Source organism: Carlito syrichta, unplaced genomic scaffold (assembly GCF_000164805.1).
Source record: "Carlito syrichta isolate Samal-C Ts95f unplaced genomic scaffold, Tarsius_syrichta-2.0.1 Scaffold308186, whole genome shotgun sequence".
NCBI classification, from domain to species: Eukaryota; Metazoa; Chordata; class Mammalia; order Primates; family Tarsiidae; genus Carlito; species Carlito syrichta.
In genome coordinates, this window is record NW_007252282.1 from 607,180 (window position 1) to 619,426 (window position 12,247).

The 12,247-nt window shown below is 44.6% G+C and overlaps 1 protein-coding gene across 1 annotated transcript in view; it reads right to left on the reverse strand.

The window, feature by feature from the left end:
- Positions 1 to 3,239: 3,239 nt before the first annotated feature.
- Positions 3,240 to 12,247, reverse strand: part of KIAA2012 (KIAA2012 ortholog) — a 120,359-nt gene continuing 111,351 nt past the window's right edge. The window contains 5 exon segments of the mRNA XM_021716118.1: positions 3,240 to 3,378; positions 6,002 to 6,218; positions 7,792 to 7,964; positions 8,511 to 8,713; positions 11,086 to 11,399. Coding sequence (XP_021571793.1) covers positions 3,240 to 3,378; positions 6,002 to 6,218; positions 7,792 to 7,964; positions 8,511 to 8,713; positions 11,086 to 11,399 — 1,046 coding nt within the window.

Here is a 12,247-nt window from a genome sequence, read left to right on the forward strand (position 1 = left end):
AAAAAAAAATCTTGTCAGAAGATCCCAGAAAAGTTCTAATTTTCATTAGCAACTAATAAAGTTATTCATGCAGAAGTGTGTACAGCAGAACACTGCTCTTTTTGATTTTGTTTGTACTTTTTGGCCTGGGATATGGGTTTTAAATGGACATTGTCTGTACCAGCTTCATTAAAATAAACAATATTTGTAAAAACCGTACTATTGCTCATTTTATTTTAATTGTATAATACTGGAAATTGCACGTGGCATAATTTTTTTTCATTACTGTACAATGATGATGTTAATGACTTTGAAGCACTGCAAGTTACTGAAGTGCCTTCTGAATCAAGGATTTAATTAAGCCCACAAAACCTTTTTAAATACTTAGTGTTCTGTTTTTTAAAAACTTTATTATCCGGTATGGTGCATATATATGATACAGTTACTCAATCATGTTGAATAAATGGGCACGCCAAAAATTCTTGACTTATATTGATAATTTCAGTTCTCCCTTTAGCAATTTACAGACATTTGCTTAAAGTTTGGTATATTTTGTTTATATTTTCTTTCTTTCTCTTTATATCTTAAATATTTAAACTTTGCGCAAAAAAAAAATCAAGATTGCTCCTTTTAGAGGGCTTACCTTTTCCTTTTAACTCTGATGAATCCAGAATTCAGTATATCTGTGCATCCACATAATCCAGTTTCATGTTATCCTAAGGAGAATGTCATCTGACTACTTGAGAAGACCAAATAAAACCTATCTTGAATGTATTGTATAAACTCTTATAGCTTACGTATCCTTCTCAAGTCACCTGTTGAGGAATGAATTGGCTTGATCTTATAAGTCTTATATTTTCCCCTAACTGAACATTTTTTATACTGAATAAATTAGAGCTTTTAGGCAGCCATTTGGCATGTATCAGTATCATCACAGTGACTGAATTAGACCCACTTTTAGAAAATCTTCGTTAAAAAAAAAAGAAAGCCCTCATGGGCTGTTAAGATTGAATAACACACCTGATTGGCTTTCTGAACTATTCAGAATACATGAATATGTAGTTTGGTATTTTAATTTTGTTTGCATGTCTAACTATCTGAAGGCTCTCAGCATTTAGGTGGTGCAGCGTAACTACTGGAGAAGTAATTTTTTTGTGTTTATTTTATTTTTTGAGTCAAGATCTCTCTGTCAACCAAGCTGGAGTGCATGGGCACAGTCACACTGCCGCCTTGATCTCGTAGGCTCAGGTGAGCCTTTAGTCTCAGCCTCCCGAGGAACTGGAACTACAGTCTTGCACCACCATGCCTGACTAATTTTTTTTATTTTTTTTTCCGTAGAGACAAAGTCTAGCAGTGTTGCCCAGGCACCACCATGCCTGACTAATTTTTTTTATTTTTTTTTCCGTAGAGACAAAGTCTAGCAGTGTTGCCCAGGCTTTGTTTTTAGTTTACTGAATTCTTCTAAATGTATTGCACTCTGCTATGGTTAACTTAAACATGTTTATCTGGTATAGTAAAAGTGCTGACAAAATAGACGTTTCACAGCAGAAACTTAATAGAATATCAATTTCTGAAGAGACCTTGAATAACACTTAAGAGTAGCTACTCTATCTGGTGCTTGACAACAACATCCTAAATTTGTAAAAGAAGGGAGGAAATAAAGTCAACAATGCTAATTTCTCCCACAAGCTTGTGTTCCTTGAATGTTCAGTCTTCTGTTCTTGGTTGAAATACTTGAGATGTTTCTTTCTTATCTGATTAAGTACTGTTGAATGAATTGACTGAATGAATAAATGTGAAAGTAGGGTCCACATATGTTTAAATGACATACGTAAGTTCACTGTGACTGATATTACCTAGTGTTTTAGCCATTTTATTTCTGTTTAATTTTACATAAAACAAGGAGTTAAAATAAGCATCAAATCTAAGCAAGTTGAATAACAGAAATACAGAATCTAAATTAAGTTCGATTTTTAGCTTGTAGAGGTATAAATTTCTGTAGAAAAGCAAAGGCCTCAGGAACATTACTGAGAAATTGGAGAGAACGGCCTGTGAATATTACGCTTTTCAGCTGTGGACAGTGAAGTATAGGGTAGGATCAAAGGAAATGTATGGGAAAACTGAGATTCAGATGCTGCTTTAACATCCTTTTATATAACTTGTTTGCTAAAAAGCCCTTTCATCCCTTTAATGGTTATTCTATGATACTTTGTTAAAAGAGATATTTTATTAGATATTAAAAGATCTTTTTTTTTTTTTTTTTTTTAGTGAAGGAAGGAGCTTTAATTTGAACCAAAGGTACACACTCAAAAGGGAAGTGCAGGTGGTCTCTAAGAAGGAGATGCTGAAAGAGATGTTAACCATCTAACTATCTAACCAAGACTTCCTGAAAGAAACTAATTTTTTTAGCAGGAAATGTTGTGAGTAGTTGGTTCTCAAGGCACAGTTAGAGGCAAAAACAGAAGCTCTATTCATTTTCAAGGCTCTAGAGTAATGCTTCCTGTCATATAGAGAACTTCCTGTCATGATGGAAGTGCTCTATATCTGTGCGATTCACTACAGTAGACAGTGCCACATATGGCCATGGAGCACTTGAATTGTGGCTACTGCGACTGAAGAACTGAATATTTTAATGAGTTTAAATAGCTGCGTGCGGCTGGCTGTGTTACTCAACAGTGCCATTATGTAATCTACTTTGAAGATGTGAGAATAGCCTTACAGCACACAGCTCATTTTGCTGAAATGAACATTTATCGAGCGATTACAAATATACATTCTAGATAGATAATGTTAGATTCTGAGGATGAAGTAGTTGTGGTTTTGCTTTATAAAGAGACACAATATAATTAATATTTTTACATATGTAAATTAGTTCCTCTTAGTTAATTCAGAGTTATTTGCATTACAAAATTTCCATTGATCTGCAGCTCTTTCAGACACATCGACTGAAGTGAAATACTATCCTAAGACCATTTTTGTTTCAAACTGGAATTATGGGCAGTTTTAGGCACCAGAGCTTCTGATTTATGTCGTTCTAGAGAACAGAAAGGGTTTAGGAGAGTGAAGAGTTTAAGTGAGTTGAACCAAGAGTGTGTGGTGGTGGAGGTGTGCTGGGAAAGGAGGTTCTAGAGTGGAGAAACCTCAGGTGTGGGTCAAGGGGACCTGATGACGAGCTCATTGGGCTCAGGATGGAACTTGATTCTACAAGTTTCTCTTCTTCTGTCACCACCTTCCAACTTACTTTTAGTTTTCTTCTAGCCTTATGGCCTGGGCATTTGTAGGAACTGGAAGTAAGAGTAAACCCATGCTCTGGAAATGCTCTGTGTCCACTGCAGGCCACTGGCTTCCTTGCGGAGTTCTTGCCAGAAATGGCGATGTTTCTCTAAAGCAGCTTTTTCCCTAAGGAGACAACCCCACCCCAGTTCCAATAATGATTAGGTACCCTAAAAATTGTCTTTATATGCTAGAGGAACTTTGAATAGTCAATCTTGTTTTTGTTGGTTTTTTTTTTTTTTTTTTGAGTTGGAGCCTCACTGTCGCCCAGGCTGGAGTGAAGTGGCATGTTCACAGCCACTGCAGCCTCGATCCTTCTGCCTCAGCCTTCCAAGTAGCTGGAACCACAAGCATGCGTCACCACGCCTGGCTGATTTTTTGATTTATTGTAGAGCCAAGGTCTTGCCATGTTGCTCAGGCTGGTGTCAAACCCCTGAGCTCAAACAATCCTCTCGCCTCCCAAAGTGTTGGGATTACAGGCGTGAGCCACTGCATCCAGCTGATCTTGGGTTTTAATGGAAACTCATACTCTTCATTTAGTAACTTATATAGGACATTTAGAGTAACATGAATCTCCTACTGGAAAAGTAAAAGGAAAGGCGTAATTCACAGTCCTTACTCCCTTGTTTTAAGTGATGAAGTGACCTGGGCCAATGTCACACAAGTGAAGATGATACCTTGGTTAAAGAGGCTCCAACCCTCACTCCTTTGGTTACTTGGCTTTCTGCTTTCAGCTACTAGGACCAGCCTTACAAATTGCCCTGCTTCCCTTGTATGACTGTTGGTTTTCATTTCATGGAAAATAGGGACTCCCAATAGCTTGCTTCTGATCTCAATACTAGGAACTCAGCCCTGCTGCTATGATACATGGTATACATAATTCTATTGGTACTTTCCTAATGGTCTATTTCATAATTCACCTGACAGCTGAGGAACATCCTAGGGAGGAAAAACTCAGGGTTAGTAGACATCTTGAAGTAGAGTTGTGCTGACTGCCTTCTCGTTTTAGTCCTCTAGAGAGGATTGACCATCTTAAAGATGGCTTATTTATGGGAAATACATTTCATGGGGACAAGTTTCTACACTTCAAGTTGGCATTGCACGGTTTACTCTCCCATTCAAGTGTTTCTAAAGAGGGATGGCTATTCGTTGGCTTTCACTAAGGCAGGGAAGCTCGTGATGTAGCAACTGTAGAGGGCCTAGTTTTTAAGAGGTCACTTGAAGCCACACAACCCCAATCCTATCATAAAGGAAGTGGCCACTGTAGGAGAATCAGGAAATGCCCTGGGTCCCTGGTGACTTGACTGTTTCTTCTAACAACGCCCACATTAGATCTGGTCTTCACCAACCTCTCTGACTTTATCTGGAAGTATTCTCTGCCCCTTGTTCACTCACTCCAGCTATGCTGACTTTCTCTTATTCTCCTTACATGCCAGGCTGATTTTTTTCTCCAGACTTTTGCACTTACTGTTTGCTTGCTGGAATTGTTTTCTCCCAGATGTTTATGTGACTAACCTTGTCATTCGAGTTCCACCTTATATGATATCTCTTCTGGGAGGCCTTGTCCTGGCCAACCATTCTAAAATAAGCCTCCTGTAATCCTGCCATAGCTTTTTTTTTTTTTAGTTGAAGTCTCACTCCTTCGCCCAGGGTGCAGTGGCATGGCATACACGTTTACGGCTGCCCCAGTGTCGACCTGCTGGGCTCCAGTGATCCTTCTACCTCAGCCTTCCAAGTAGCCAGAACTACAGGCACGCACTGCCATGCCTGGCTAATTTTTTATTTATTGTAGAGAGGAGGTCTTCCCAAGTACCCCAGGCTGATCTCAAACACGCGGGCTCAGGCAATCCACTCGCCTCAGCCTCCCGAAGTACTGGGATTACAGGCTGAGCCACCAAGCCTGGCCCTGTCATAGCTTTTAAGTTTCTCTGCATAGGATTTATTGCTGGCTTAACCAAATCTATACTTTTATTTGTTTAGAGTCTGTCTCCCCATGCCCACCCCTGGAATGTAAATGCCATGAGAGAAGAGACCTTCTCTGTCTCACGAATTCTAGACCTAGTGTCTAGAATAGTGTTTGGCATGTAACAGTCACTCAGTAAACATTGAGGAAGGAAGTGGGTTGGGAATCAGGGTCAGACCTGGTCCTGGCACTGCCTCTAAGTTTGGCCTGATCAAATCCTTTCCCTCGCTGGGTATAGAGGCTTATACTTGTAACCCCTGTAACTTTGGGAAACTGAGACACGATTGCTTGAGCCCAGGAGTTTGAGACCATCTTGGGCAACATAGCAAGACCTCATCTCTACAAAAAAAGTTTTTAAAAAATTAATTGGGCTTGGTGGCACACACCTGTAGCCCCAGCTACTCAGGAGGCTGAAGTGAAAAGGGTTGCCTGAGCCCAGGAGGTCGAGGCTGCAGTGAGCTATGATTGTGCCACTGCACTCCAGCCTGGGTGACAGTGAGACCCCGACTCAAATAAACAAAACCCTCTCTGGGACTTTTCACATCTGTAAACCAGAAGGTTGGGATAAATGATCTCTAAACTCCTGAAGCTTTGACACAAGCTCTAGAAGCCAAGAGGGAATCCTGTGACTTTTGCAGCAAAAATCTGCTTTTCAGTCTTCCAAACCATGCTTCTGGGGTGGGTGGTGGGAAACCCTGCCTGTCTAAAGGCAAGGCTGGCACCTGCTCCAGGCAGTCAGGCCCCAGACAGTTCTCCCATGGCAACTGCCACCCAAATGCTTGGTACCTGGCTTGCTCCTGGACCTGGCTGGCCTCCTCCAGAGCCAGCCTTGCATCCTCCTCCTCCTCTTGCCTCCTCTGCTCTGCTTCCAGTCGAGCTCTCTCTTCAGCTTCCCATTTGCGCCGCTGGTAATCCACTCGCTCCTCCTCAGCCATTTCCATCAGGCGTTTTTGTTCTTCTGCTAACTGCATTTCCAGTTCCTTTTGTCTTTGCTTTTCTGCCTCTGCAGGACAGAAAAGGGGAATCCATCCAGCAGGGTCATGATTGGGGAAAACCATTTTCTGATTCAACTCTCAAGTCTAATTAGTAGCAACTCTGTGAGAAAGTCTACAGTGTACCTCCCAGCAGACTGTCAGATCCTTTGTGGGTTAATTTTCTAGTTTAGGAATCCTTTATGAAGTACCTACCATGTGCAGTGTGCTAGGCAATGAGTACAAAGCCTTGAGGAGTTTTCCAGATCCTGGTGTGTTCATAGGGAGGTACAAAACTGGGTTGGGGAGGGCTGTCAGATCAGGGTCTAGAGAAAGTTGGTGCTTACTCAGCTGGACTGACCAGTCTAAAAAGCCAGAATGACGAGGTGGCCAGTGTCATCTGCTGAAGTTCCTACCTCTTCCTCAAAGTGAGACTGGGCCCACCAACCCACTACTGGGGACATACCCAAAGGAAAGGAAGGTCACATGTTGAAGGGACACCTGCACTCTGTGTTTACAGCAGCCAAGATGTGGAATCAACCTACGGGTTCATCATTAGATGAACAGATAAAGAAAATGTGATGTGTGGACACAATGGAGCACGATTTAGCTATAAAAAGAGTGAAATCCTTTCATATTTGACAACATGGATAAATTTGGAGGACACTATGTTAAGTGAAGTAAGCTAGGCACAGAAAGACACATATTCTCATTCATGCAGAAGCTAAAAAGCTGATCTCATAGAAGTAGAAAGTAGAATAGTGGCTACTACAGGCAGGGAAGGGTAGAGGGGCTGGGGAGAGGTTACCTTAGGAGGGATAAGTTCTAGCGTTCTATAGCACTGTAGGGTGACTGTAATTAACACACACACACATATTTTTGTTGTGGTTTTTTGAGTTGGGATCTCACTCTCTTGCAGGAGTGCAGTAGAGATGAGATCTTGCTATGAGGCTCCCCAGTGATCCTCCTGCCTCAGCCTCCCAAAGTGCTGAGACTATAGGCGTGAGCCACAGTGCCCGGCCAACAATTTATATTTTTAAGTAGTTAGAAGAGTGGATTTTGAATGTTCCCAACACAAAGAAATGATAAATGTTTGAGGTGATAGATATGCTAACTACCCTGATTGATCATTACACATTGTGTACATGTCAAAATATTATACCATAGCCCCTAAAAATGTGCAGCTATTATGCATCAATTAAAAGTATGTTCTAAAAAGCAGATTCCGTGCATCAATACCTGAAAGTCTGCCCTGAGGTTCTCCAGATGTTTGCAACCATGCCCATCTGTTAGGATGGGAGGCATGAGTCGGGGTCTCCAGAGTGGGATGCTCTGAGCAGTGCTAAGAGGGGAGAGGACTGGCAGGGTCCCTGCCCGGGAGATGGCCGCATTGAGAGTGGGCCCTGGGGTTCCTTCCACCAGCAAGACTTCCCTTTCTTATCCTGCTTTGTATTAACTTGTCAATAGTCACACATAATACCTAATTTGAGAAAAACAGCTTGTGCATCGAGAGTGCCACACACTGAGGCCTAGGACAGGAATCCATGGATAGCAATGTTTCTGCCCCCAGTAGGCAGGAGCTGCCAGGAGCCCGGGAGCGCTCACCAGCCCTCTGGGCCTCCTCACGCTGCCTCCTGCCCTGCAGTTCCTGCAGTCTCCTCCAAAGCTCCTCCTGTTGCCGCCGGGCCCTTGCCTGGGCTGCCTGCAGCTGCAGCCGCTGCCTCCTCTCCTCCGCCTCCTGCCGCTGCCTTTCTTCCTCCAGTCTCTGTTTCCTCAAGCTGAGAAAATATGAGATGGTCAGGGAAAGGGCAGGGGACATGGAGGCATTCTCGTGTGATGAGCCAACAGACTGTCCAGAAAGCCTTAGGTTTCCCAGGGAGGCAAAGATGCAGTGGCCTGGAATTAGGAGTCTAGAAGTGTCTGTACACAGCTCTGTGCTCTGGGGCCAGGGCCTTATGTTCTCAGAGCTCTACTTTCCATTCTTATAGATAGATTTTGAAAACCCCACCTCACGGGGTGGTCGTGAAGATACGTAGAGCCAAGGCCTGGGGAAGGGCCCAGTACAGGCCTCACAGCAGGGCAGGGTCTTGGCACGTGTCACCGACCTGCATTGCAAAGCCTCCTGGGAAGATCCTGTGGATGTGGGAGTGGCCCTGGGGTCAGGACACTGCAGCTTACCTCCGGGCCAGGCAAATGCAGATGGAGGAAAGTGGGACATGCCTTGATACTGCAAGTCATGAGCCTCAGAGTCAAACTGTGCCCTGGGAGGCCAGCCATGGCCCTGTTCTGCCTCCTGACTGGCCCCACTCTCTTGACCAACCCACCGGGTCTCCTCTGCGTGTCTCTGCTGCTCCAGCTCCAGCTGCTCCTCCAGCTGCTTGGCCCTCTCCAGCTGCTCCTCCTGGAGCCGCCTCTGCTCTTCTTGCTCCCTCCTCTTCCTCTCCACCTCCAGGCGCCTCATCTCCGCCCTCTCCATGCGAAGCCTGTCTCGGGAAGCTTTCTCCTGCTCCCTCTTAGCGCGGAGGGCCTAAGAAACCCACAGTATCCTCAGTGCAAGGAACAGAGGGTCTGTCCTGGCAGTGAACCCTTCCCCACCCAGCAATATTGTGTCTGATCTGACATGGAATCACAAAGCAGACTCCACACTGACCACAGCTGCGTAGACTCCGCCACCACAAGCTCGGGCTTTGGGGTCTGACTGGCCTCGATTCACCTCTCTCCCTTACTTGCTTTGGGATGTAGGGATCACAACTTAATTTTCCTGATACCATTTTCCTCATGGTGTGTTACCAGGATTAATTGAAATAATCAAAGTGCCGACATAATGTCCAGGACATGGTACTCTTAGAGCTCTCAGCCCTTGCTGCCCTTTAGAATCGCCCAAAAGCTTTTAAAAACTACTTGATCCCAGCACATAGGGAGGTGGAGACGAGAATATTTCCTGAGACCAGGGGTTTGAGACCATCCTGGGCAACTTGGCGGGACCTCGTCTCTACAATAAATCAAAAAGTTAGCCAGACATGAGTGACACACAACTGTACTTAGAAGGCTGAGGTGGAAGGATCACCTGAGCCCAGGAAGTCGAGGTAGTCGTGAGCGTGCCACTGTACTCCGGCCTGGGCGACAGAGTGAGACCTCGACTCAAAAACAAAAACAAAAGCAAAGCAAAAAACAAAACTACTTGAGGCCAGGATTCCACCCAGATCAAATGAAAATCTCTAGGTGGGAGGTCTCCATGGTTTAAAAAGTTTCTTGGGTGAGTCTAACGTGACTAGACTAGTCATATCAGGGTCTAGATAGAGGCTGTTTTACCAGGGGCCATCTTAGGTCTAGATGGGTCAGACTCACATTTAGTCCCACAGAAACCCTTCTTTCCAAAGGAGGGTTTGTTCTTTCAATTTACATGGAAGTGTGGTAGCTTTCTTTTCTCTCTAATGCCTCCTCCTCAATCGGGAATATGCCCATGCAGGAACCCTGGGGCAACTGTTCCATGGGATGCCGAGTCTCCAGTTTGGCATAAAACCTCCCTTGCTTCTTAGCCTTTGCAGAAGCAGCACAGTACTATGGACTGACAGTAAATCTAAGAAACTGCTGATGATCTAACCAGCTCAGGAAAGTCCTACCCCCAGGCTACAATTATCATCCATTGTGCAGAGCAGAATTCCATAATTTAGACAGCTGGAAGGGACTGAGAGCGTCAAGGAAAAATCTTTCTGGAAGACAAACATCTATAAAATAAATAAATAGATAATAATTTAAAATAGTGTAAAGAGTCCTGAATTTGGGACCAAAGGACCTGAGGTCTTGGCTCTACCACTCAATGGTTGTGCAATTTCTGACAACCTGCATTTAACTCCTTCTAACTTTATTTTCTCAGCCCATAAAAAGGGCCTGATCAAACCTGGCTCACAAGTGTGACTATAAAGATTAAATGAGATTCAGCAGAGTGTATCATGTGCACATGTAGCTTATGTGAGTTTAACCACAGTGGTGTAGCTATGTGTGCACTTGTAGTGCTTAAAGCTATTTTTGCTGGGTGTGATGGCATGTGCGTGTAGTCCCAGCTACTTGGGAGGCTGAGATGGGAGGATCACTTGAACCCGAGGGGTAGAGGGTACAGTGAGCTGTGATTGCACCACTGCATTCCAGCCTGGGCAACAGAGAGAGACTGTCTCAAAAGACAAACAAACAAACACACAAATGCCTTTTTCTTTTGTACAATACCTCTAAATGTAGTTTAGTGCCTTCCTCTAGTGAAAGAAAGAGTGATCTATTCCAACAACTGGGGGATATTGACTGCGTTGGTCTTACTGAGAGATGGTGTATCTATGTGGTGTTCTTTCTGGTTCATGAGGGGACTTTCAATGGTAATTTTCAATTTTTCTTACACTCAGTTTTTCTCTTCAAACCTCCACATTGGAATCAAGGCCCTTGGAGCACAGTGACTCACATGAAAAAGCACCTTTTAAAAGCAAACGTGTGGGACACACCCTCTCTATCCCAGCTGTAGAAACGCTGCCTTCAGAAGGTGAGTGACAGATGAGCTCCAGCTTAAGTCAGGGCCATGTGCCTGGCTCTGGCAGCCAGCACCCACCTTTCCCTATAACGTAACACCCGCATCTCTCACGGAGGGGTGCTGTGCCCACTTCCTGTCCTTCACCCTGGCAGGGTGGGGCCTCACAGAACACATCACTTTGGAGGGGCTTTGCCACCTTGTGTTTTGATCAAATCTGGCCTCTTACTAGAGTCAGGAGGTGCCACAGTGAAACAAGACCATTATGTGGTAGAGCTGTCTCTATAACTGCAGAATTATGGGAGCACTTTCCCCCACCTCTGCAGTTGCACCCATGAGGACAGAATTTCCTTTGGTCTGGCCAAGATGAGAACATCGGACCCTACCCTGGAAGGGTCATCACAGCTTCTGTCTTCTCCAGATTCCACATTGCCAATGACGGCTGCCGTCTGGGAGGGCGACAACCTTCCATCTATAGAAACTTGGCTCTCCGGACCATCATCTTGGGGAGGAGGCCAAGGGTCCTCAACAATAGAGGCTGAGGGGAAGAAACCTCGACCTGAGGCGGCTGCTGTTTCCCTAGGGTTGGTGACATCAGGCCCATTCAACTCTGCTGCTGTCTCCAGATTCCTTTCTTTCTGTGACCTTTTCCTTTGGATGCTTGGGTTATTTTCTACTTTTTTTTTAGCCTTTGACTTTCCTGGGGGGAGAACAGTTAAGGACAGAGGTACAGTCAAGTTAAGTAAATGTGATCTCTATACATTCTTTTCAGTAACTTTTTTTTTTTTTTTTTTTTTTTAGTTGGAGTCTCACTCTGTCGCCCAGGCTGGAGTTCGGTGGCATGCTCATGGCCACCCCAACGTCGACCTGCTGGGCTCCGGCAATCCTTCCGCCTCAGCTTTCCGAGTAGCTGGAACTACAGGTGCATGCCACCATGCCTGGCTAATTTTTGATTTATTGTAGAGACGAGGTCTCACCAGGTTGCCCAGGCTGGTCTCAAACCCATAGGCTAGGCAATCCACTTGCCTCGGCCTCAAAAAGTGCTGGGATTACAGGCAGAGTCACCAAGCCCGGCCTTCAGTAACTTCTATTGTTCTATTTTGATTCAGGGTTTCATTCTGTCACCCAAGTTGGAGGGCAGTGGCATGATCATGGTTCTCCGCAGCCTTGACCTCCTGGGCTCAGGTGATCCTTCTGCCTCAGCCTCCTGAGTAGCTGGACTACTGGTGTATGCCACTATGCTAGGCTAATGTTTTAATTTTTTCAGAGACTAGGTCTCACTATGTTGCCCAGATTTGTCTCAAACTCCTGGGCTTAAGCAATTCTCTTGTCTCAACCTCTGGAAGTGCTGGGGTTTCAAGTGTGAGTCACTGTACCCAACCCATGATGATATAGTTAGTAGTTAATGGAGACAGTGGTAATAGCATGTGCTGGGAGTCAAATACGAAAGAACAAACCCTGGGTCCTCCAGTTTACTCTCTGATCTGCTCGACCTCATGCAAGTTACCCAGCCTCTCTCAGCCTCAGCTGCTGCATGAATATAGCAAC